This window comes from Euphorbia lathyris, chromosome 3 (assembly GCF_963576675.1).
Source record: "Euphorbia lathyris chromosome 3, ddEupLath1.1, whole genome shotgun sequence".
Taxonomy (NCBI): Eukaryota; Viridiplantae; Streptophyta; class Magnoliopsida; order Malpighiales; family Euphorbiaceae; genus Euphorbia; species Euphorbia lathyris.
In genome coordinates, this window is record NC_088912.1 from 76,872,063 (window position 1) to 76,897,399 (window position 25,337).

Sequence of the window (25,337 nt, forward strand, 5' to 3'; positions counted from 1 at the left end):
AAGGCCCCTAACCTTTTTCTCAGTGAACTGTTTAGTCATTCCGTCTATTTGTTAGATTTTTTACCGTTTATGATTTCGGAAATGGCTAAATTACCCTTTACTATTTACCTTCAAATTTCAGAAGAGAAAATCCAATTTAGAAGAAGAAGCTATTTACATGGAGAACAAGAAAAAGAACATACCCAATGTTTACGAATTTGAACGATTAAGAAGAAAATAAAAAAGAAGAACACTCAAAGTTGATTTCAGACGCATTAGAATTTAAAGAAAAGGAAAATAAAGGAAAAGAAGAACGCAAATCCAAATTAACTAATAGAATCTTCATGAGAGTCTAACGGCATGGATTAAACAGTTCACTGAGAAAAATGTTAGGGACTAAACAGTTCACCGAGAAAAACGTTAATGACTTTATCATTTATTTTTGAAAATACAGGGATTAAACAATATGTTTTATCAAAATATAAGGACTAATAAATTAATTACCCAAATAATAATGGTTCTAATAATAATAATAATAATATTTTTTTTTTGTCTGAAAGGGTATCCACCGCCGACAACCGTGACTATTCCCTTTCGCAGATAGTTTGCACCTTTATGGATGGAACTGCTCGCAATGAAAATATAATAATAATAGTAAATAATTATAATTATAATAAGTAATGATAAATTATTAAACTGAATGCTATTTACTGAACCGAAATTAAGTGACAAAAACAGAGCATCTTAATCTCTGGCTCCATGCTAGCTAGCTCATGCCCGCCGGGCCTGAAATAAGGGTGTGCTCTAGGTGTTCAATTGCGGAAGACTTTAAACTGGAGGGCCCAATGGTTATTATGTCTGAGTGAATTCTTCATGAGGTCCAATTTGAGTCTCCCATTTTTTTTCATTTACCAAATTGAAAAAAACATATATATTATATATATTTTCTCTAAAATAAAATAAAAATGCTCATCATAACTTCATTCTCTTTAAGTTGTCATTTATTCCTCGTTTAGCTAATAGAGCTGCACATTTGATAGCTAGGCAGTCCTATTCTAATGCTAGCGATTTTATATCTTCCGAAGTTCCGGAATGGTTGTTAAACACTATTATTGAGGATGCAAATCCTACGGTTTTATGAGATTTCCGATTTCTGGATTAAAAAAAAAAAACTCCATTCTCTCACCATGTTAAAGTCTGTGTATATATTTTTAAGGCGTAATATATTATAAATTTGTGCAAAAATTTTGATTGACCCTTTAAATTTTTAGAGTATCCCGATAACTCTCTCAACTTGCATAAAATATTCAGGAGACAAACAATATATTATGGCTGTTTTTAATATATTAAGAATCTAATTTTATATTTAGCACATGGGTTGAAAACATGTAAGACGCATATCATAGCAAAAATCTCATAGCTCAACTAGTCATCAAATTAACTCCAAATCATCAAACCAAATTCTATTATGATCTCGAAAAAGATCCCGAGTTGAGGCAAATTTTGGTTAACACTGTTTAAATAGATTCTCTCTATAGATTAATTTTTTTTAAAGAAATTTATTAAAGCTAGAAACTTGCATCTTTTCAAATTTCAGTTATTAACAAAAACATATATACAATAACATAATAATGAAAAACAACTCACTTGAATTGATTTAGTGACCCTTGTTTTATACTAATTATTTAAGTTGTGAAAGTCATTGTATAAATATGTGGTGTGAGCAAAGCATTTCTCTGTGTGCTCCTTTTCTTTTAGAAAAAATGGCAATTGCCTTTGGTAAATTTGATGATACATTTAGTTTAGGATCATTGAAATCTTACATTGCTGAATTTATCTCTACTCTTCTCTTTGTTTTTGCTGGTGTTGGTTCTGTCATTGCTTACGGTTAGTCATTTTTCTCTAAATGAACACACATGCATGCACACGAAGTATCATTAGTGTTGCATATGACTCATAATATCAAAGGGGTGTGGAGGAAAACCGCTCATCACTTCCGGAGACGTAGGCAATTCAAAACTGCCGAACTTCGTTAACAAATCTTTGTGTTCGATCTTTGCTTGATTAATTTCTGTTATTTAGCTTTGTTTTCAACAATTAGTTATAAAAGGGGATGTATATTTTTTTATTATACCCTAAAATACTCTAGCATCAACTCTTTTATCCGTGTAGTACCATATTCCCGGAGTATTCTAAAATTTTTCACGAAGATATATTTGAGTTATATATTGTTGTTGCAGATAAATTGACAGATGGGGCAGCTCTTGATCCAGCTGGTTTAGTAGGAGTAGCTATTTGCCATGGATTTGCACTGTTTGTGGCAGTATCCGTCGGAGCTAACATCTCCGGTGGCCATGTTAATCCCGCGGTTACTTTTGGAATGGCTCTTGGAGGACAAATCACATTCCTAACTGGCATCTTCTACATGATTGCTCAGCTTCTTGGTTCTATTGCTGCCTGCTTTCTTCTCAAACTTGTCACCGGTGGCTTGGTATGTTCCTGTTCTATTATCAAACAGTTACATCATTTAATACTTTTGAGTATAGCTGATGGTGTTGTTGTTTTTTCAGACAATCCCAATTCACAGCGTGGCAGGGGGAGTTGGAATGATAGAAGGAGTAATAATGGAGATAGTTATAACATTTGGATTAGTATACACAGTGTTTGCAACTGCAGCTGACCCTAAAAAGGGATGTGTTGGAACCATTGCTCCTATGGCTATTGGTTTCATAGTAGGTGCAAACATCCTGGCTGCTGGACCTTTCTCCGGCGGATCCATGAACCCGGCTCGATCATTCGGACCCGCGGTAGCCAGTGGTGACTACCATGACAATTGGATTTACTGGCTAGGACCCCTTGTTGGTGGTGGTTTGGCTGGCATCGTCTATGGAAACATCTACATGTCCTCTAATGATGATGATGCTGCTTTCTAATTTGTATTAGAAATTTGTAATAAAAGAAAGAGAAACGTATTTATATATGGTTTTCTTTCTTTGTTCTTTCTTAGTTCTATCTCCTGCCTTAATTAGTTTGTTGCAAGTTCTTATTATGTCTTTATTATATTGATTAATTATTTGCAGTTTTTTTAATTGCATTGGATCCAGATTTTTTCTACATTCTTGTGTTTATTCATTGTGAGGAAATTATGAACAAGAAGAAATCTTTATGTTGCTCTCAGTTTTATCCATCCAAATTGAATTTGGATTATTGTTCGCAAAAATACCCTCGAAAGAAAGGGTGAAACTCATCTTTGATTGCGTAATCTTGCTAGTTAAGAATTCAAATTTTACAATTAAATTTTGGAAAGAGTCGGAAGCCCAAGGAAAAAGGCTTCCGAGCATTAATTCGGATCCGTTTTTAATTATCGACTTATATATACGTGTTAGCGATATTTTGTGAATATGCTAATTTTCAACATTGTCACGTGTGGTTAGGGTGCGGACGTGCCAGAGAAGATTATTTCTCGATTATTAAAGACGGTTAAGTTTCTGGAGTTTGCGCGCCAAACTTGAAATCTAAACAAGGCGATTGGCGAGGGACGCAAGGATTGAAAAAGTCTCTTTTGGGTCTCTAGTGCCGTTATAAAAACTTTGCTAGATTAATTATTTTCATTTAAGGTAAGCGTATAAATTGAAGACGGGTAAAATAAAGAAATTAAAAGTGCGAAATGGACACGAGATTTTAGAAAAATTGGTATTTTATTGATATAAATCAAGGTTTAAATACATGTGTTCAAAGTAAGCAAAAAAAAAAAATGAAATTAATTACAATTGAAAAATTTCTATACTAAACATATAGCTAATTCAATTGAATTGGAAAAAACAAATCAATACAAGGAATTGAAATGGAATTAAAATAATAATTTGGAATTCAACGACAAACTCGGAGCCACAATAGCTATCTCGGCTGGACGTTGAACTTTGATGTCGGCTTGAAGTTCTCGGAGGGCTGCGGTCAGTTGGGCCTGTATGGTATATGATCTTGGCAATGTCAAAACGTGTGGTAGGCAAATGGGGCAGATTTAACCTTTGACTTCGGTGGGCTCGTTTGAGTGCTTAAAAACACGGAATTGGACGAGTAAATAGGCTAAATTTAACTTCAGGAGGTCAGGAACAAACTTCTATAAGGGATCGAAGGCTAAAACGGACTCTAAATGGGCGAAATTGAGTTTTGAAAACAACTGGACGAATCTGGAAAATTCTGGGAACAGACTAGCTAAAAGAATTTGGGCTGTAAAGATTGGCTTGTAACTATAGTTTCTGAGCATGGAATTGGGAAAATAAATATACTAGATTGAAATTCAAGATGTCAGGAACAACTTTGTTGAAGGGATCGAAAGCAAAAAATGAATTTCAATGGACGAAATCGGGCTTTGAAAATACTTGGACGAATCTGAAAAATTAATTTGGAAACAGAATTCTAGCTAAGGATTGAGCAAATTAAAGGCTTGGGAATGCTATTGAATTGAAAAACTTGGAAAGAGGCTATTGGAACTTGGATTAAAGCTAAAGGAAGCTAAAAGAAGGAATTAAAACTAAGAACTTGAAGAACAAAAACAAAGAACTTAAGAACTAAGAACTTAAAAGGAGAGCATTGGAAAGAACCTTTAGGAAGGGGTTTTTGTTGTGTTGAGTGAGTGATTTTTTATGAGAGTGAGAGAGTCTATTTATAGTTTTTTGGAAGGACAATTAGTATCATTTTTTCACCCCACCTCCCTTATATTTCTCTCAGGATTTCACCACAAAATGACACCTAATCAACCACTTAAACTTCCATCAACTAATTCCTAACTTTCCTCAACCTCTTCCAACTTCCACCAACTAACATGCCGCATCATTTAGCTAAATCAAGGTTAGGGAGAGATTTAAGGGTGGTCATAGGTGTGAGGAAGGGTTAAGTTTCGTGGGTCAGCTTTGGTTGCGGTTCGGTGCGCGTCGGAGAAACCGGATAAGACGAACGAAGCCTTGGAAATTAATTCCAGGGGTAGGTCTCGCCGAGACCTACCAAAACTTTATTTTTTATTTTATTTGTTTTTATTATTTTTCTTTCCTTTTATTTTCTTATATAATTTTATTTCAATAAACTTTCATTAAAATTGACTATATACTCTATTTACATATTTTTACATATATATTTACATAAATAAATAAAATTTATTTATTGGGCCAACAAATACCCCCTTCTATAAATTGACTAGAATTGAAAATTTGTACACAAAATGGAAACTATACCCTAAAATTAAACATAAGCTTTCTATACATATGAAAATAAAATTTATTTTATTTTGGGCCAACAGTACGTAAAATCTTTGTTCTTGCGAACTTGACATTCCGTTTTTTAGTATTTTGTACATTTTTCCCAGGCACATATGATTTTACTTCGCATTATCGCAAATTGCGAAGCCTGCGAAGAGAAATACTACTTCGCAGAATGAGTTTGCTTCACAATTTTCGCAAATTGCAAAGCAAATTCATGTACTGAAGTAGTATTTCTCCTCGTAATTTTTCCTCAGGTTTCACAGTTTGGGAAAAATGCGAAGTGTTATATTTTGTTATTTGTCTAAAATATATACAAGTAAACAACATGTAAAGCAAAATGACATAAAAAATATAACATTATCAAAATTTATAGCAAGATTGCAACAATAATTCAATCCATAAACCCCAGCAATGCTATGAGCACTAGTGTACCACAGTAAACCAATAATTCAATCCATAAACCCCAGCAATGCTATGAGCACTAGTGTACCACAGTAAACCCTAATTGGAGTGCTTCCAGACTTTAGGAGGAAGTTCAGAAGCAAAAGGAACTAGAACATTTGGTCTTCACTTTCTTCATCACATCCCAATCACCCCTCACTGTGATTGATGCCTTTATATTAAAGTTAAACGGATACTTGAATTTGATGCATTTGTATTCAACATTCACAAAAATTAAGTCGTTTTAGGGAAATAATGAAAGAAACGCTTCGCAGAAAGCGAAACTGCGAAGTTTGTGAAAAGAAATACAACCTGACAAATGATGATTTTGCTTCGCATATTGCGAGTTTGCGAAGTCCTTTTCTGGAGAAAATACTACTTTAGAGGATGATTTTGCTTCGCAGGCTTCGCAAAATGTGAAGTAAACTTATTCTGCAAAGTCATTTTCTGGAGAAAATACTACTACAGAGGATGATTCTACTTCGCAAAATGTGAAGTAAACTCGTCATGTGAAGTCATTTTCTAGAAAGAGAGGAAGATGAACACAGAAATATAGTAGATATTTACCTTATTTCCGTCTTTTGCCATTGAAATCGACAATAAACATATGATAAACGTAGAAGAACGTTGAATAACGATGCCTTTGATTCGCACAAGAAGAAAGAAACAAAGAGAGGAAGAAGAAACATGACGATGAAGAACCATGCATTCGATTCACACAAGAACAGAGAGACAAAGAGAGGAAAAAAATGGATTCTGTAGTTGAAACGATAAAAAGAAACAGGAAGATGAAAAAATGGATTTCGTTCGCATAATAAAAAAAATGAAGAGAGAAAGATAAAACGATAGAAAGGAAATGAGAAGATGAAATGTTTGAGGTATTTTGAAAAAGTCACAAATAAATATATATAATGCTTGTTGAGCGATTTCCGCAAGTGCACAGTTTCACTTGTAGTAATAAAAAGATATCGATCCTACAGGGAACGGTTTTTCACAAAAACTTATTTTAATATAGTTTAAATACGACTTAAGGTTTATTTAATAGATAATCGTTAATTGAATTTGGTTTTGAGATTGAATTAATAAGAATCAGATTGGAAAATATGTAGAATATTAGAAATCAATTCTGTTTTGAGTATGAATTACAAAACAGAAACGTTTAGTGTTTAGAATAAGAGAATAATTGTACTCGTTTGCAGTAAGCAAAGAAAACAACTTTAAACTTTGTAAAAATTATAAATGTGTAATAACGTAAACTCCTTCAATTAAAAGGCTTTGAACCGCAGACGATCTTCCTACGGTCAGGCAAGATCGCTACCTTAATCAAATTAATACTTATTTCTGATAAGCCGACCTAACGATCATATCGTCCGTAAGAATGAATTTTCCCAAGTGTTCAACAAAGTTTCCTTGTAAAGATATTGAATTTAACTACGTTTTAATGAAAACACTAGAACTCACTTCGGATCATTTACCAAAGTGCTACATAAAAATATATTGAATTGCATAAACTTTTATTAGATGAAGTGTGAATTGATACAAGTTTACAGAGAATAAAAAGCATGGAAGCATTCAAGAGGACTTAGTGAGTCCGGGTTGTCAATCCTTCCTCAAACCTCGTTAGAGTTTGTCAAGCTCCGGGGTCGAATCCGCTACTTAATCTTCTCGCTGAATCTTCGGAATAGAGATGATATTTCTACTATCAAAATATAAACTAGTCTTCGAACAGATCTTAATCTAAACCTAATTGCTTCTGTGTTTGTAATTAATTAATAAACAATGTGTGTACATCATATTGCTTTTACAAAATCGAACTTCTAACTTTGGATCGTTTCTGGCCCAGAATTTCTGCATAAATTTTGTACCAATCTTAATAATCTAACTCTCTACAACTCTGAAATCAACTCTTTATTTATAGATGTTGAAGAGTCGTGTTTAGGGGTCGTGTCCGCTACGAAGAGACGCTTTTATCCACTCGAACGGACGCGTTTCTTTGAATTTGAACACGTGAAGGATATGCTGCCAGATTTTCTGATGTTACCGAGATTCAAGAATCTCAGCCGAGATTGAGGAGTAAAATTTCAGCCTTCGGAATGCAAGAGGAGAATGTCTGGAAAACGCATGTCGCGACCGAGATTAGGGAATCTCGGTCGCGACACGGGTGTTTTTTCTCGGCCTCGACTCTGTTCCGTCATCTTCGATTGATGCGTTTGAATTTCCTCGTCTTTTGCTCGTAACTTAGGGTTTTTCCGTCGTTTTTAACCTCTTTTCGTTCCTATTTGGATTTTACCAAATATTTAGGTACCTTGCATGAGAGAAACATATTCGGACGTAAAAAATACTCTAAATAGATATAAACAGCACAAATTCATAGCAAATCTGATGTAAATACTGATGATATTTTAGGTATATTTCGGACTTAACAATGCTTTGGGTGATTGGTTTAAATATATAAACGAGTCTCCAATTTAACCCAATTTTATAACTTTTCCCAAATACTATTAGTCGTAAATAATTTATTAATTATTACCAATTTACCTCGTATTTACAATATTTATTATAACATTTAGTATCATCAATTCTTTGGTCCCTGACTTTAAATATGGAGCTAGAACCTATTACTCAAACAAAATAAATAATCAAATATACTTAAAAAAAATAAATAGCAAAATTACCCTTTTAAGCTAATATGACATACTTTTTAGTTTAATATATAATTTATCCTTAAACTTGTCACTTTTTTCCTTTTGACACCCTAAACTTTTGGTTAGTTATATATTTTGTAACTTTGTCGCCTTCATTTAAATAGTTGATTTTCAACTCTAGAGGATGTGTTACACACGTTGCTGATATGACAATATTCAATAAAATTGTTACACATGTAAGTGTCACTTTTTACTTAACAAAAACCAATAATAAGTTTATTCTTTATAACACATTTGCTTCTTCAAACAAGAAAATCGTTCAACACATCTTAACACATATTCAGATAAAAAAAAACACCTCAAAGAAAAAAAAATAATTTGATTTATTTTTGTTAGACGTAGATCGTAGTATGTGAATTTATAAAAGTATGTTTTTGGACTTGGCCCAAATTTGAAAATTTATAAAAAAAGCTTAATGCACCCGTTGTTCCCTGAACTTGTCCAAAAAGGTTTATTGGCCCGTTGAACTTACATAGTGTCTTGTTAGTCTCCTAAACTTGCTTAAAGTACATGACCATGTCCCTAAATCTATAAAAACATCATAAAGATGTACAAAATAAAGGTTAATTTGTTTTAAACACTTAGAATAACGAATTAGACCTATATTTTTTAAGTTTTGATTTTTTTTACGGATTTAGACAAATTGTAGTGCATATCACTTTAAACTAGTTCGGAGGGAAAATAGACCACTGTAAACAAGTTTAGGGGGCCAATAGGTCACTTTAAACAAGTTTAGGTAGCCAATAGGTTATTTTAAGCAAGTTGACGGAGTTAATATTATATTAAGCCTTTATAAAAAGGAATAAGTGTTTAAATGCATGCATTCTAGAGTTCCATAAGTGATAAGAAAAATTCCACATATGAAATTGATCACTTGTAAAGAAAAGAAGTGTTTATAAGTCGTAAACCTTGGATTATGTCTCAAGGGGTACCTATTTTCATGGAAGAGAGAAGATGCATGATGTTTGTTTAACTTTGACCACCATACACGCGTCGCCATCCGTCTGATTGGCTGGGTTGAACTGGATTGGGTTAGTATGGACATTTATATTCTTGGAAATTTTTTATTATTAAATAATTTTAATTTTTTAATTACTTTTTCAAACTGTTAAATTATGAATCAATTTTCTAAACGTTTTTTAATGGGCCTTCAAACTCGTAACCAATCATATTTTTCTCCATAGAAAATCTCTTCACGAATCAAGCTTATATGTACGTCTCTTTTGTTTTCTTTCATATAGAAACTAAGTTTCACAGAGAAAACATTCAGAAAAATTTCAATTTCGAAAATCATGAGCAATCATTTTCTTTTTATTGTGATTATTAGAACGATTCCGAATCAGACATATCGGAATCAGATTACATTGTTCAATTGGGCTATTTAATTTGGAGGCAACCAACTGATTGTCTACTTCACACTTTTGAGGCAGTGCAGTGAACTTCTTAGAGAGGGTGACCTCGTTCGTGAATCATCTAGAATTATCAAATTGATAATTTTGTTTTAATTACTATGCTTCAACTTCAACATTTTTAACTCAATATCCTAGTTGAGTAATATCAACAATCCGTTTTAGTTTGAGGGGACTCACTTTAGGAGATAGAAACAAAATATGTTGTTTTATCTTACCACAAAAAAAGTTTTTTTTTATTATTTTGAATTCCGAAAAACCTATGATTGCTAAAATTGTCACCAAGGCCGAGAAACATGATGTTGATAAGTGGATCAAGACTGATTTTCTCTGTAAAAAGTAAATATTGGATGAACTAGCTGATGATCTATATGATTATTACAATGTTGAGAAAAAATCTGCTAGGAAAATTTGGGATGCGTTGCAAAAGAAATATGATACTATAAGGAGGCTAGAACGAAAAAAGTATGTTGTCAGTCACTAGCTCAAATTCCAAATGACTAAGACAACCCATGGAGGCACAATCACATGAACTCTAGAAAATTGCTCATGAGATTTTATCGGAATGTATGTCCTTTGATTTCACGGTTTTATATGATGGTTCATGTTAGCCGACCCCGAATCATTTCGGGACTAATGCTTTGTTGTTGTTGTTGTTGTCAAACATAAAACTAAGAAATATTCACTGGAAATTCTGATTACCATTTTGCACATTAAGAAGGAAGTCCGAAAATAGGACAAAAAAGAAGAGGTGTTTGTTGTCTCAAACAACACTAAACGATCCATAACACTTCTAAAACCTAACCATAAAAGTTTCAAGGATCAGAATCGCAACACTCGAAATAATTAGAATTGGAACCCTTAGAGGAACCAAAATTGACCACATCATCCACTTAATAGTGATACTATTTTTCTCTGCTTTAATTGAGAGAAACCAAGTCATATGGAAGGAAAATGTCGGAACAGACCAAACACTACTCCTAGTGTTAACCTGACTTAAGAACTACCTCAAGTAGCAATGATAATTAAGATCAACCTTGTAGGCGGATCAGAAAAGTGGTGGGTAGACATTGACGCCTCTCGACATGTCTGCTATGATCGAGCAATGTTCAAAACGCACATTGTTGTGACCGAGGATAGAAAGTGTTGTTGAGTGATATCTATACCACTATTGTTGCTAGAATTGGAAATGTGGAATTGAACTTCATCTTTCAAAAAATAGTGTTTTTTTGAAGATGTCATGCACACTCTAGAGATGAGGAAGAATCGAGTATCAGATTATCTTCTCAAGAAGGCGAGGTCTCAAATCATTGGTGCTGATTTATTTACTTTAACTATGTAGGTTAAGGTTATGCTATTGAATGAATGTTGAAGTTGTAAAATGAATGTTTGTATTTACATGTTGTATAATTTTAATATTTGGCATGCTAGACTTTGTGATGTGAATTAATTGGTAAATTATATATGTGGTGCACAATTTTTGTTATTTGTCACACTTTGCTTATAATATTCAATTTTGTATATAAAAACTGTACAATCTTTTGGTGACCTCCCGCTAAAGTGTACAACTGGTAATTATGACGGGTCAACGTGAAGTCAATGCGTCATGTCAGTAATTTAACCTCCTCACAATAGTTCATTTAAAAAATATATATTTTAAAATTAATAATGACTTTGAAATTAAGTTCATAAACAACACCAATTAAGTCATTAATCCCTAACATGTTACTGTTTTATAAATTAAAATTAAATTGATACTTAAAAAAAAATTAAATCTATTTTCCGTATCTTATCCCTATTTTATCAACTTATAAATGATTTTGCTATGTCAAGGACAAAGAGTTCAATCCGAAGATCAAATGTCGATCAGCTCGGAATGCTATTTGTTTATTGGGAAAATTATAAAACTAGGTCAAATTGGAGGTCCATTTACATATTTAACCTATTTACTTAACCTACTACATATCTAGACTGTTTTTGTGTGACTTTCCCGTAATACCCTCAATATTTATGTGCGTCTGTCTCCCTCCCGTCTGACTTCACAGATTCGATCTTATGCGAAGCCTGCGAAGTTAATGTTTGGTTTTACTTGATGAAATTAATTAGCATATGTGAAGCCTGCGAAGCTAATGTTTGGTTTAGTTGATGATTTTAATTAGCATATACGAAGTCTGGATGTGATTTGAAGCTAATTTGCGAAGTGGTATATAACAAAAAATGCCAGACAACAACGGATCCTAACATTAAAATCATAATATTATCAAAATTTACAACAAGTTTGCCACAATAACAATATTAAAATCATAACATTATCAAAATTTATAACAAGATTGTCATAATAAACTCCTAACAAATCACTTCAAAGTGAACCTGACTAATCTGGACGGAAATTTCTCTCTCTACAGGAAGTCCAGACCTTTTGGGATGGACGTGTCCCATGATGCACACCAAGATTGGCACAATCTCTCCTAACCAATCATTTCAAAGTGAATGTACCAATATTGAGGAAAATAGTCATCTCCCCTGCAGCCCAATACGCCGCCTTCCAGAAAGGGATGTTATGTAATCAACCACCTTCAAGAAAAATTAGTCGTGTTAGGCAGAAAAAAAGACGATTTTGGATTCGCGAAATGAGGATTAGCGAAGCATGCGAATGTAAATGTGCTGGGAAAGAGATGATTTTACTTTGCTAATCGATGTTTTCGCGAGGTATGCGAGGTCTGAAACGTTCGTGAAGTATGCGAGTGAAATCATGAACTTTTCTACTCGCAGACTTCGCGAACTAATCGATCCGTGAATTAGATCGTCGCGTTTCAAGCTCTTTCTCTTCGCAGATCTTCACGAAATCATCGACTACGCGAAGTGTATTCATGGAAAAACGCAGAAAAAACAGCAGATACTTACATTTTTCGCGCCTTTCACCCTTAAAAGCGACAATAACAATATGATAAACTGGAAAAATGATGGAGAAAACGTAGAATAACCATTTCTTTGATGGTAACAAGAAGAAAGAAACCAAGTAACGAGCAGGAATAGGAAGATGAAGAACCATGACTTCGTTTTCTAGAATTAGGAAGTTGCAGAATCAAGAGATGAAGAGAGGAAAAAGAGAAATTTATTGTGATTTAGAGAAATGGTGCAGATTCCGTACAATTTAAAGGAATGTATGAAGATCAAAAGTCTTGGTATCATTAATGGAGGAGCCAACAACCGTTTCGCACATCCAAGGAGAAGAGGGGAGAGAACGTTCGCGTAAGGGGAAGTGGGAAGGTTAGGGGTATTATGGAAAAGTTACACAAAAACAGTCTAGATATGTAATAGGTTGAGTAAATGGGTTAAATATGTAAATGAGCCTCCCATTTGACCAGTGGCGGATCCAGGATTTGAAGGAGGGGGGTAAAACTCTATGTAAAATTCTTTTAGATAAAATAACATTAATTGAAAAAAATATACTTTAATACATAATTGCTATTCAATACAAAATGTCTTAAAAAAACTTCTAATGCTATAGATCGATGATTACGATGTGACAAATTAGAACTATCTAATTTGATTAATATATGATAGACAATAAAATCTAATCTAATTTTTTTTAGCTTGCTATTTTTTTGGTTCTTTGTTCTATTTTTTACTTTCTATTTTTCTTAATTTTTAGTCAATTTTAATAGACCTAATACATAAATAACCCCCTAAACTTGTCCTAATGTTGCAACTGTCCCCCTCAACTTTCAATTATAATAACTTACTTCTTAAACTTGTCCAATTATAACACATGACCCCAAATTGGAAATTTTTTTACCCGTATTTGAAGCAACCGTAAAAACATTTTCCCGGATTCGTATCACGCTAAAAATCTGATTATGTTTTACGATTGGCCAAATTTGAAGGATAAGTTGTTACAATTGAAAATTGGAAGGGACAGTTGCAAAATTTAGACAAATTCAAGAGGTTATTTATGTATTAGGCCATTTTAATAATAAAATAATTAAATAGTCCTGGTTGAAAGAAAATATAAATTTGGCAATAACTAATTATTTTTTGAATTGGCGAATTGAGCGAGCCACATTCCTAAATCAACACCTTCACTCAAACTCAAACTCCAAAAAACAGGTGTGGGTTACTTGACATAACTTGAGTAATTGTTGCGTCTTTCTCCCCAATCCAGCATTAATATTTCATCTCCTCAATATAGCAGATATGGACCTCAACTGAATTTATGATTTTTTTTGGAGTAATATATTTTTTTTTTTTTTGGGATGAAGGGGGGCGGATATGGACCCTACTAAACCAACTCGCTCGCTTCGACCCTCGCCCGAGCCAGATTCTTCTTCGAGGTAAGGCTATGAGTTATACATACAAATACCAAGTTCTTATATTCAATAGTTTCCGAAAGTGAAAGACCTTCTGTTTTAACAACTCCCTATCAGATACGAATCCCTAATTAGATAGGCTGCCTAAATAAAAATCATTAATTAAGGCCTTCTAGAAAATCATTCCTTTTAATAGTTCCAGATCCTTTTCCGCAAACTCACTTTGAACCAATCTAAAGATTATTATAGTTTATATCAAATAGAATAAGATAATGATTTAATTGATAATTTTTGTTTAATTTAAAGATTTTATTGATGATTTTAATAATTTAGGATTTTAATTGATTTTGAAACTTTAGTTTAGATGCAAATGTATATAATCCCTTGTTTTTTTAGTTGATTTTCGAAAATAATAAAAGGAAAAGAAAGGTTTGATATTGGGTAGTTGTCTGTCCTCTATGTATCATCAACTAGCTAAAACCCTTGCAAAATCTCTTTTTATTAGTTGGTACATATAGAATTAGAGCAAAACCTTGCAAATGCCCCAAATTTCAAGTCTTCGCTTTCTCTTCTCGCCTCTTAAACCCTCTCTTCCCCTCTATTTCCTTAAACCCAGATCCTATTCTCTCTTCACCGTTCTCTGTTCTTCATCATCTTCTTCTTCTTCAAGACGGCAACGTACCACGCCCTACCACCAGTCTCTCAATTTCAGAAGCAGAGGGAAAAGCACTTCTAGGCAAAGGGAAAAAGGGGGTGCAATGGAGGACAGAGGTAATGAAACTTTGGGGTTTAATAAACGAAGGGCTGAGGGTAAGGATGACACGGATAAACCCAAAAGGAATCTGCAGTTGAAAGTTCGAAAGCTTAATCCTACCAATACAATCGCTTATGTTCAGGTAACTTTTATTTTGTTGCGATATTGAAAAATTTCAGGTGCATTGGTTGTTTCAATTGTGTGTATTTTAGCTTTTTAGAGCTTTGAGAGCTTAGTTGAGAATGCTCGAATCATAAGTGTGTTGCTCTGTTCAGTTCCTTTAACGTGATGAATTTGTAAGCGTTTTATAATATACTTCATGCTGACTATGCGGAGAACTTCTAGTGTGTTGTGTGTCAGAGATTAATATAAGATATATGGTTGGGCTTTAACTATAGGTTCCAGCTTTTAGTTCAATCGGATCCCTGACATGGTATCAGAGCATTCCGTAACATTAACATTACAATTGCCATTTACACCAGTTCCAACAGTGTCTTCCTGTTGTGTGTTAAAACTACAAGAGGCAGCTAAATTGCATATATTACCATTGCTGTTTGACTCTTCCAAAGTTTGATCAACACCTATAGTAGGAGTTAGAAGTGAAGCAGTGATGTGTGAAGGTTCAGAATTCAAGTTCATATCACCAGCTGCTTCAATCACTTGGATATCATGCAGCACTGGAGACATTCCCACAGAATCACTTCCCCTAATTCCTGAATTAGAGGGATTAATCTTAGGTGTTTTTCCAGTAGGCTTAATAAGATCTCCGGAACTGGTAACTGAAACTTCTTGCTCCATGATGTTCCTAGTGTGACCTTCACTCCAAGTTGAGGAACAACCCATTTTAGGTTTATACTTTCTTCTTGTATATTGAATAAGTCTTGCTTCTTTCTCAATGACGACATCAGATTTTTTGCCCAACACATCATCTTTCGTTTCTTCAACAGCATCCAATGGGTTGTTTTGTGCAGGCTGATTGATCTTAATTCTTGACCTAGATTTTCTGGATTGCCATTTGATGTTTAAGAAATCTGAAGTAGTTCCATCAGAAAATAGTCCCCCCAAAGCTAACGCATGATGTACTTTATTGGATGGAGAGTTCTTTCTAACCTTTACACAGTATCTTAAGTTGATACCCATTTTTGAAGTCCAATCTTCTCCACATTGCGCACGGTTTTCACCATCAAGTGCAAGATATATCAAGTTCAAATCTTCTTGGGATGCAGTATTTAATGGAACCTCTTTATATTGGAAAGGAATACCAATCTCCTCAGCAATGGAAACAGCATGTGCTTTTATTTTCTGATAGTCTGAATGGCAAATTATACGTCTGTTTGCTCCACCTTTAGACCTTAGAAGCTCCTTGATCTGGAGACCATTATGCTTAATCTGGAGACCATTATGCTCAAGGCAGAAAATCCGAGGTCTCAGAAATTTATTAGAGTTATTCCACCCTGTCGGCACTTCCAGATCTGGAATTGAGCACCTAATAGATCCATCAGGGATAGCAGAGGAATGACAATTTTCAGGTTTATCTGCTCCATATCCTTCTTGAACCAATGGTTGATCCACAGCAAAAATTTCTGTAGATGCTCCGTCACATGGTTGAACCACAGACATAAAGGGAAAACCAAGGATTCCACAAGCAGCACATACCAATGTACCTGAATCAACTTGAAAATCACAGGACAGATCATCATTGTCCATGTATAGATCAAACGGTCGAGGGTTCGAGTCCTGGCAACCTCATTAATTTGTGGAATTAAAACACATGGCGGGATGGGCCTGTGTTGTGCATGCTGCAAGCCCAAGGGGCATTTGCGTGTGGGGGTGTGTCAGAGATTAATATAAGATATATGATTGGCCTTAACTATAAGTTCGAGCTTTTAGTTCAATCGGTTCCATGACATTGTGTTGTTGAACTTTATTTTTTGGGGTGGGGGTAAAATAGTTTCAATGTCTTTTTGTTAATTTTGATTGCGTGGATTTAAACAATTTAAGAAAGTTGAATTCATGTTCAACTAAAATGTTTCATTTGAAAGTTTTTTCTTTGGAAAGATTAAAGTTCAACTTTTATTGCCCCATGGTTTTATTTTACATTATTTAGCTGAATATGATCGAAGAATTAGTCTATTGTTGTGATTTTACTGTCTCGCGTTTTGTTTCTTTTGTGGGTTACTATATGTAAAATCATTAATACGACATTGGTGATATATTTCACATTAGGGTTCAATAATGGTTTTCTTTGGGTTAGCTCATTAGGCCTGATATGCAGAAGGGGGCTTGATGAAATTCAATTTTTAAGCTATCTAGGATACATTTTCATTGGTTTTCCGTCATTGAACCACTTTGCATTTTATCTGAGACGCTGAGTTGCTGCTGCAACTTACTGCTTATTCATTGTTAAATTGATTTGTCTTTATATTAGCAATATTGACTGTGTTCCTATTTGTTCTAGATTCTAGGGACTGGAATGGACACTCAAGATACGTCACCTTCAGTCTTACTTTTCTTTGACAAGCAGAGATTCATTTTCAATGCTGGTGAGGTAATCACAGTGTGATAATAATGTGATGATGCTATTTACTTATTTTATCGTACAATTGTTTTCTTTTTCATCCCAATATGAGTATCACACTAGAAAGGTCAAAGTACACTTGTATTTATATTTTCCCATAAATTCCAATCTTTTCTCCATTGAGATGGTATTAGTATTTTAGTTTAGGTAACTTCAAAAGATTTGGCATAGCATGACATTGCTCTTGCTGCTTGATATTCATATGGTGCAGTCTAGCATTACACTCATATTAGGACAGAATGCCTAATGTATTGCATAAATTTGATTTGTGAGTACTGTATGGTTTATGTGCCACTATCTCTGTTGCGCAGGGATTGCAACGGTTTTGCACAGAGCATAAGATTAAACTATCGAAGGTATGGGATATCTCAAAAAAGAAATAATAGAAATGCATACTTTCTGTATTCAGTTTGTGAACATGATCTAATGCTAGCCAAAACATTGGTATTGTGTGAATTTTTTGTCAGATAGATCACATATTTCTCTCTCGTGTATGCTCAGAAACAGCAGGCGGAATTCCAGGTTAGTATCAGTATATGTGAATATTGCCATCGTATTTGTAATTAAATTTTCATTTAATAAGAAAATTATATGCCGTGAATTTTTATTTTTTCATATTTGGATAGTCACGTGATATGAATTGCTCAAATTTTATTTTGTTCTCTTAACAGGTTTACTGTTGACTTTGGCTGGCATGGGAGACGAAGGAATGTCAGTGAGTCTCAAATTAAATTTTATTTATTTAGGTTTTTTTTTTTTTAAGGATTAGATGTCGAACCTAAAATCCCCACACAACCACCCTCAAACCTGCATTTGCCGCAGGTGTATTGACCATTGCCTCAAATGGTGTCAAATTGTATTTGATTTATGTTATTAACACCTGTTTTATTTGACAAATTTTAACTAGTCAATTAAAGCGAAGTATTTTTTTATGTTGTGAAGGTCAATATCTGTGGTCCTTCAGATATTCAGTATTTGGTTGATGCAATGAAGTCTTTCATCCCTCATGCTGCCATGGTTCACACGACGAGCTTTGGTTCTGATGCTTCTGCTCAGCTCAGTGGAAATAAGTCCACAGATCCCATTGTCCTGATAAATAATGAGGTTGTCAAAATATCAGCCATCCTTTTAAGGCCAAACTGCTCAGAAGGATCTGTAGTAAAACCCGGTGATATGTCTGTGATATATCTTTGTGAACTAAATGAAATTATGGGGAAATTTGACCCAGAAAAAGCAAAAGCTCTTGGTCTGAGACCTGGGCCAAAATTTGGTGAACTGCAATCAGGAAAATCAGTAAAGTCTGATAGCAAGGACATCATGGTGGGTGCCAAAGTCATTGAAATACTCATTTTTTGTACTTGTAAATGTTTCCAACTGTTGATGTATAGAATTTGTTTATTGCATCATGTAGGTTCATCCAAGTGATGTAATGGGTCCTTCAATTCCAGGTCCAATTGTATTTCTTGTTGACTGCCCAACAGAATCTCATGCAAAGGAATTACTCTCTGTCCAATCACTTCATAGTTACTATTTAGATAATTCATGTAACCTTCCTGAGAATGTGAAAACTGTGACTTGTATCATTCATTTAAGTCCTGCCTCTGTAATAAGCAGTTCATATTACCAAAATTGGATGAAGAAATTTGGTACAGCCCAGCACATTATGGCTGGACATGACATGTAAGCAGCGTTTCTTGGCTGTTCTTCTTCTGAAGGGATGATGCTATAGGTCTTACTTGATGCTTACTCTTTAGTACTTGTGTTCTCTACAGGAAGAATGTGGAAATTCCTATTCTTAAATCCAGTGCAAGAATCGCTGCAAGGCTTAATTACCTCTGTCCACAGTTCTTTCCGGCCCCAGGCTTTTGGTCACTGAAGCATCTTGGTATCTCAAAGGTCAACTCCACTTTTGCACAAGAGGTTTGTCAAATATCTGTCTTTCTATAGATGTTACAATATTGTTTGGAAGTTGACGGCAGCTGAAAAGTTTGCTTTGTTTCTTTTACCAGGGCAGTGTCTCAAATTCTCATGAAAGTATATTGGCTGAAAATCTTCTTAAGGTATGTTTAATTCCATCTTCTCTTTCAATTACTCTTTTCATAGTTATTAAAGGCGTGCCTCGGCTAAGGCTCCAGCCTTAGCGCCTTTGGATGACAGAGGCGGGCGCTGTCAGCCAGGCGCGCGCCTTACAGCGCCTTGAGCCAGAAGCTAGGCACGCGCCTCGGCTTCGTTAGGGCTGTTTAGGGTTTTGGGGTTTTTTAAAATTCTTTTATTATCAGCCATGGATTAAAAATAAGATGAATCACTGAGATTAGTTTAGAAAATAAAAGAAAAGGGCAGAAACAAAGTATGGATACTTTTCATTTGAAACATAAGCATATAACCATAATCTGAAATTGAAACACAAACATAGGCATAACCATATTCGAATAACATAAACATTTAACCATCTCAGATTATATTATCCACAAAATTCAGCACAAAGATAAAAACAGAAACTGAAAAAAAAAAGAGAAACAAAGAGGAAGAAACAGAGAATAGGAAAAGAAGAGAGAAACATAGTAGAGGAAGAAGAAAAAAGAGAGACATACCTCTGATGGATGGAGAGCTACTGATGTCTGCGATATGGATGGAGAGCTACTGATGTCTGCGATGGGTGTACTGAGCTTGATGAAAAGTATCCATACTTTGTTTCTGCCCTTTTCTTTTATTTTCTAAACTAATCTCAGTGATTCATCCTATTTTTAATCCATGGCTGATAATAAAAGAATTTAAAAAAAACCTTAAACAGCCCCAACGAAGCCGAGGCGCCTCTGTCATCCAAAGGCACTAAGGCTGGAGCCTTAGCTGAGGCGCCTTTAATAACTATGATGGTTCCCATAATGATTAGGAAGGAGACTAGGAAGTTAAAGATTAGTTGTTTTCTAGAGTCAATAAGACTATTAGGCCCTGTTCTTTATTCCTTAATTTCATTAACAATCAGTTCATCATAGCATTCAGTAATTTATCATTATTTATTAAATTTATTATTATTTATATATAATTTATTATTATTGTTGATAATTTATTATTTTATTTGTACAACATCTCAATCCATTCTCTTTAATGGTCCATCTGGTTACTTATATTGATTATTCTTCCAATTCATAGGCCAAGACTTGACTGTTCATCATGATAGCATAATTTGTAATACCTTTCAAAGTGACATAATTTTGTGCATTTGGTTGTCCACTTTCTTGATATGAACGAGGATTTTTTTTCTTTCTATGTTGGACAGTTCACTTTGCGTCCTCATGCTCATCTGGGACTGGACAGGTCTAATATTCCAAGTTTGATGGCTCCCAAAGAAGTCATTGAGGAGTTACTTACAGAGATTCCCGAAATTGTCGATGCTGCCCAAGGGGTCCACCAGTTATGGCATGGATCTGAAACAAATAACGAAAACATAGCTTTTGTGAACAATGATGATATGATTGAAGAACCATGGCTTGGCCAAAATACTCTTCCTAGTTGTTTGGAAAATATAAGAAGAGACGATCTTGAGATCGTCCTTCTTGGAACTGGTTCATCCCAGCCTTCTAAATACCGAAATGTTAGTTCTATCTATGTAAATCTCTTCTCTAAAGGAGGTTTGCTCCTAGACTGTGGGGAAGGAACACTTGGACAACTGAAAAGAAGGTAACATGATGCGTACTTATAACACAACAAGCATTTTTTCCCCTTCTATAACATGTACTAATTGATGTACTCTGATTATAGGTATGGCGTGGAGGGTGCTGATAATGTCGTGAGAAATCTGAAGTGTATTTGGATTTCTCATATTCATGCTGACCACCATACAGGACTAGCAAGAATACTTGCACTGCGATGTGATTTGTTGAAGGACACAGCTCATGAGCCAATTATTGTTGTAGGACCGAGGCAGCTTAAGAGATTTTTGGATGCATATCAAAGATTGGAGAACTTAGATATGCAGTTCCTTGACTGTAGGAGCACCAGTAGAGCTTCATGGGAAGCTTATGAGGATAGCAGCGAATCAAATTATGATCCCTCAGAAACAGGAAGTACGAATAATTATGAGTACATGGATAAACCTGCAGTTAATCCCGAATCAACTTTGTTCGCTAAAGGTAGCCGTATGCAGAGCTACTGGAAGAGACCAGGAAGTCCCGTTGACCATAGCATGGCTTTTCCAGCCTTGAAGAGTTTGAAGAAAGTGTTCAATGAAGCAGGTTTAGAAACTTTGGTTAGTTTCCCTGTTGTGCATTGCCCTCAGGCATTTGGTGTTATGTTGAAAGCAGCAGAAAGAGTCAACTCTGTTGGAAAAAGCATACCCGGGTGGAAGATTGTCTACTCCGGTGACACTAGGCCATGTCCAGAATTGATAGAAGCATCTCATGGAGCAACAGTCCTTATACACGAGGCAAGTAATCGAAGTCTATTATATTTACTTGAGAATGCTTACAGTGTACTCGTAACACATGATAACTTATATTAACTGTTGTATATGCAGGCAACTTTTGAGGATGACTTGGTAGAGGAAGCAGTAGCTAGAAACCACAGCACAACAAAGGAAGCCATAGAAGTAGGAGAGACAGCCGGTGTATATCGCATAATTCTGACCCACTTCAGTCAGAGATATCCAAAGATACCCGTTTTCGTTGAGGAACATATGGACAAAACTAGTATAGCATTTGACATGATGAGCATTAACATAGCAGATCTGCCAGTGCTTCCAAAAGTACTTCCATACCTTAAATTGCTTTTCAAAAATGAGATGATGGTTGATGAATTGGACGAGGTTACTACTGATGCTGTAACTGCAGTTTCATGAGTTTTCACAACTCTCATTTTTGAAGGGAAGACAAAGACTGCTAGATGAAAGAATTCAGATGGGGTAAGGCCTAACCATTTGATTAGATTCAGATTCCATTGCATATCTTGGTGATAAATTATAATAGTGATAGTAATTGTAAAAAAGGAACATCTTCTTGGGGAGAAAGTGGACTTCAATGGATATAGCAACAGCTGGTATTGTTTTAGCAATACACTTGCTTAGTTTATTTGCTCCTTTTCATTTCAATTGGAGTGCTTTTGGGATTGCCTTTGGGCTATATGTGGTTACAGGACTTTTGGGTATTACTCTTTCATATCACAGAAATCTTTGTCACAGGAGTTTCAAGCTTCCAAAATGGCTTGAATACCTTTTCGCCTATTGTGGGGTGCATGCACTTCAGGTAGCTTTGTTTTTTCAATATAAATTAATTGTCATATGATTAGTTGTTTTTTAACTAAATTCTGTTGGAGTCCCATTGATTGGGTTAGCACCCACAGGTATCACCATCTCTTCTGTGATTCAGAAAGAGACCCTCATAGTCCAACTGAAGGGTTTTGGTATAGTCATATGAGTTGGCTCTTTGATACAAATTCCATCACGGAAAGAGTAATTTTCATTCATATCAATGTCCTCTCTTTCTTTCTTTTTTGGTTATACACACATCATATCATAGTTACTTATATTTTGTGAATGAGATTTTGACAGTGTGGAGGGACAAACAATGTGGGGGATTTAGAGAAGCAACCCTTCTACAAGTTTATAAAAAACACATACATTCTACATCCAATTGCGCTTGGAATTTTGCTATATGCACTTGGAGGACTTCCCTTCTTGGTTTGGGGAATGGTGAGAACTATTTTCATTTTTGTCATCTGTGTGATCAGAATTCAGAAACCTATGTTTAATAATAGGGGGCCTTCTCTTTTTGGCAAATACTAATAGAAATGTCATATTCAAAGTAGGACCATGGATTTTAAAAAGCCTTATCTTGGGAATTTCAGTATCAAACCTTGTCCAAAGTCTTTATGATTTGCATATTTTATGAATGGATCTAATAGTTTTGGATATAACACCCATGGCCCCTCAACTTATACCTTGGGCCCCTAAGACTAATGGAAGTGATAAAGTTTAATGGTTGAAATGATTTCAGGGAGTGAGGATTACATGGGTATACCACATAACTTGGCTAGTAAATTCAGCTTGTCATGTATGGGGAAATCAATCATGGAATACTGGTGACTTGTCCAGGAACAATTGGTATGAGCATCAGAACATTCTTTCTTTGTATAAATTAATTCTGATGAGGAAATATGAAATTGAAATGAAAAATGAAAGCAGGTGGGTGGGAGTTCTAGCATTTGGAGAGGGTTGGCATAATAATCACCATGCTTTTGAATACTCAGCTAGACATGGCCTAGAATGGTGGCAGATTGACATGACTTGGTATTTTGTCACATTTCTTCAGGCTATTGGCTTGGCAACTGACGTTAAATTACCGAATGAATCACAAAAGCAAGGAATGGCTTTTCAACAATTGAAGCCGCAGGCATAGCCATAGGGCCCATACAAAGCTAAGAACATGTAAAGATTACAACTTGGGCTTCATTTTGTTGGATTTTATATGTGGATCATGTAATTAGATATAGAAGAAACTAACTCCAACATAAATTATGTAGAGACTTACATGTGGAAAGTACACAAGACTTTAGGTACGTAAATATCTATATATATAGTCTCGGAAAGAGAGCACAAGGTACATCATTATTCATTCTCTCACTTATAGACTGCTTTCAAGTTTGCACTTTTTCAAAGTACTTTACTGACTTAAGCATCGGAGAGGAGACGTCAAATTCTGGCCCCTCCCTGACTGTTTGCTGTTGGTTCTAGGGATGGCAACGGGTACCCTACCCGTGGGTATCCGGCACTACCCGATCCTAATGGGACTACCCGTACCCTGTATAAAAGGGTATGGGACGGGTATGAGATCAAAACCATTACCCGTTAAGGTAATGGGACATGTATGAGAATACCCCTAGGGTACCCGGTACCCGTTATAATTTTTTATATATTAATAAATATCATTGTTTTTTAGATGTAAGACGTGAGATTTGAACCCCAACCTTTTGTTTTTCAACTATTGAGTGATACCACTAAGCTAATTTATTCTTATTAATTAAGGTTCAACGTGTTACGTGCTCAATTTTTAAATAAATGATTTATTAAATTTATACTTTGTTAAATTTGTAATATTTTTTGTTTCATTTATTGATTCTTAACAGGTAAAGGTACCCGCGGTTACCCATGAATTAAATGGGACGGGTATGAGATGCAAAATGTATACCCGTTAGGGTAATGGGAAGGGTACGGGTAATTAAAAAATAAAAGAGTAAGGGTTTGGGATTAACATTACCCACGGGTACCCTACCCGTTGCCATCCCTAATTGGTTCAAGTCATCACAAGACTAATCGGGAGTGTTGTTCATTATTGCAGACATCAATTGTTGCGGTGAACGTATACGATTTTCGTGCAAATGGCTGATCTACATAGGTTTGTGGTTCAGCCAGTTCTCCAACAAAGTACTGACATTCCACGCACGTCGGTTGCACCTAATCATGATCCGATTGGCACTAGCAATAATCCATTGGAGCAATTGCATATTTCTTCGGCTTTAAATCATAGAATTGATGATTGTTTGGGATTGTAGGACCACAAGCAACGTCAGTTCATGGATGGTCTTACAAAACAACTGATATACGATATTGGCTCCGTTCAGGAGTCTATGAAAATTCTAAGGGCAGAACAAGGGAGGCAAGCATGTATGGAGATAGACATGGTTCTATGACTTATTCTACAGGATATCACAATGTCCTGACTTGTCCAAAGAAAAGAGGATTTTCGGAAGAATCTCAGGCTAAACTGATTCGTGGAAGATCAAAAGAAAAGCACATTAGTCCATCATACCAGAGACATTATCGGCCACCCTCACCTCTTAAGAAAATTCCAAAACCCGAAAGGTCCAAATCTCCAAAATGATATAGAAGCGTTTTTCATGATTCTATTGAATC

At 35.1% G+C, this 25,337-nt stretch overlaps 3 protein-coding genes across 8 annotated transcripts; all 3 read left to right on the forward strand.

The window, feature by feature from the left end:
- The first annotated feature begins 1,691 nt into the window (after window positions 1-1,691).
- On the forward strand, window positions 1,692-3,093 carry LOC136221747 (aquaporin TIP2-1-like). The gene is made up of 3 exons (XM_066009184.1): window positions 1,692-1,866; window positions 2,220-2,470; window positions 2,550-3,093. Exons 1-3 carry the CDS (start codon window positions 1,692-1,694, stop codon window positions 2,910-2,912), a joined length of 789 nt encoding a protein of 262 aa, XP_065865256.1. The 3' UTR covers window positions 2,913-3,093.
- Window positions 3,094-14,415: 11,322 nt separating this feature from the next.
- On the forward strand, window positions 14,416-22,268 carry LOC136222381 (tRNAse Z TRZ4, mitochondrial). Of its 6 annotated transcripts, none has more exons than XM_066010093.1 (12): window positions 14,416-14,998; window positions 17,315-17,404; window positions 17,746-17,790; window positions 17,902-17,956; window positions 18,106-18,149; window positions 18,377-18,754; window positions 18,846-19,114; window positions 19,207-19,354; window positions 19,444-19,494; window positions 20,712-21,112; window positions 21,194-21,857; window positions 21,948-22,268. In XM_066010093.1, the coding sequence occupies exons 1-12, from the start codon at window positions 14,642-14,644 to the stop codon at window positions 22,266-22,268; spliced, it is 2,823 nt and encodes a 940-aa protein (XP_065866165.1). In that variant the 5' UTR covers window positions 14,416-14,641. The 6 variants fall into 6 exon arrangements, with proteins under 6 accessions (XP_065866165.1, XP_065866167.1, XP_065866166.1 ...); XM_066010095.1 differs by having other exon boundaries at window positions 14,940-14,998; window positions 17,906-17,956; window positions 18,106-18,145; XM_066010094.1 differs by having other exon boundaries at window positions 14,940-14,998; window positions 17,315-17,399.
- LOC136222382 (palmitoyl-monogalactosyldiacylglycerol delta-7 desaturase, chloroplastic-like) lies at window positions 22,193-24,033 on the forward strand. Its single transcript, XM_066010099.1, has 6 exons — window positions 22,193-22,331; window positions 22,416-22,672; window positions 22,738-22,877; window positions 22,977-23,117; window positions 23,422-23,528; window positions 23,610-24,033. Exons 1-6 carry the CDS (start codon window positions 22,327-22,329, stop codon window positions 23,821-23,823), a joined length of 864 nt encoding a protein of 287 aa, XP_065866171.1. The 5' UTR covers window positions 22,193-22,326; the 3' UTR covers window positions 23,824-24,033.
- The last annotated feature ends 1,304 nt before the right edge of the window (window positions 24,034-25,337 follow it).

Excerpts from the sequence above, each read along its gene's own strand:
- LOC136221747 (XM_066009184.1), top strand. The coding sequence starts at position 1,692 with ATGTGGTGTGAGCAAAGCATTTCTCTGTGTGCTCCTTTTCTTTTAGAA. Across the intron at positions 1,867-2,219 it reads TGGTTCTGTCATTGCTTACG|ATAAATTGACAGATGGGGCA; the intron begins GTTAGTCATTTT and ends TTGTTGTTGCAG. Across the intron at positions 2,471-2,549 it reads AACTTGTCACCGGTGGCTTG|ACAATCCCAATTCACAGCGT; the intron begins GTATGTTCCTGT and ends TTGTTTTTTCAG.
- LOC136222381 (XM_066010093.1), top strand. The coding sequence starts at position 14,642 with ATGCCCCAAATTTCAAGTCTTCGCTTTCTCTTCTCGCCTCTTAAACCC. Across the intron at positions 14,999-17,314 it reads ATACAATCGCTTATGTTCAG|ATTCTAGGGACTGGAATGGA; the intron begins GTAACTTTTATT and ends TATTTGTTCTAG. Across the intron at positions 18,755-18,845 it reads CTGATAGCAAGGACATCATG|GTTCATCCAAGTGATGTAAT; the intron begins GTGGGTGCCAAA and ends TGCATCATGTAG.
- LOC136222382 (XM_066010099.1), top strand. Across the intron at positions 22,878-22,976 it reads CAAATTCCATCACGGAAAGA|TGTGGAGGGACAAACAATGT; the intron begins GTAATTTTCATT and ends AGATTTTGACAG. Across the intron at positions 23,118-23,421 it reads CCTTCTTGGTTTGGGGAATG|GGAGTGAGGATTACATGGGT; the intron begins GTGAGAACTATT and ends AAATGATTTCAG.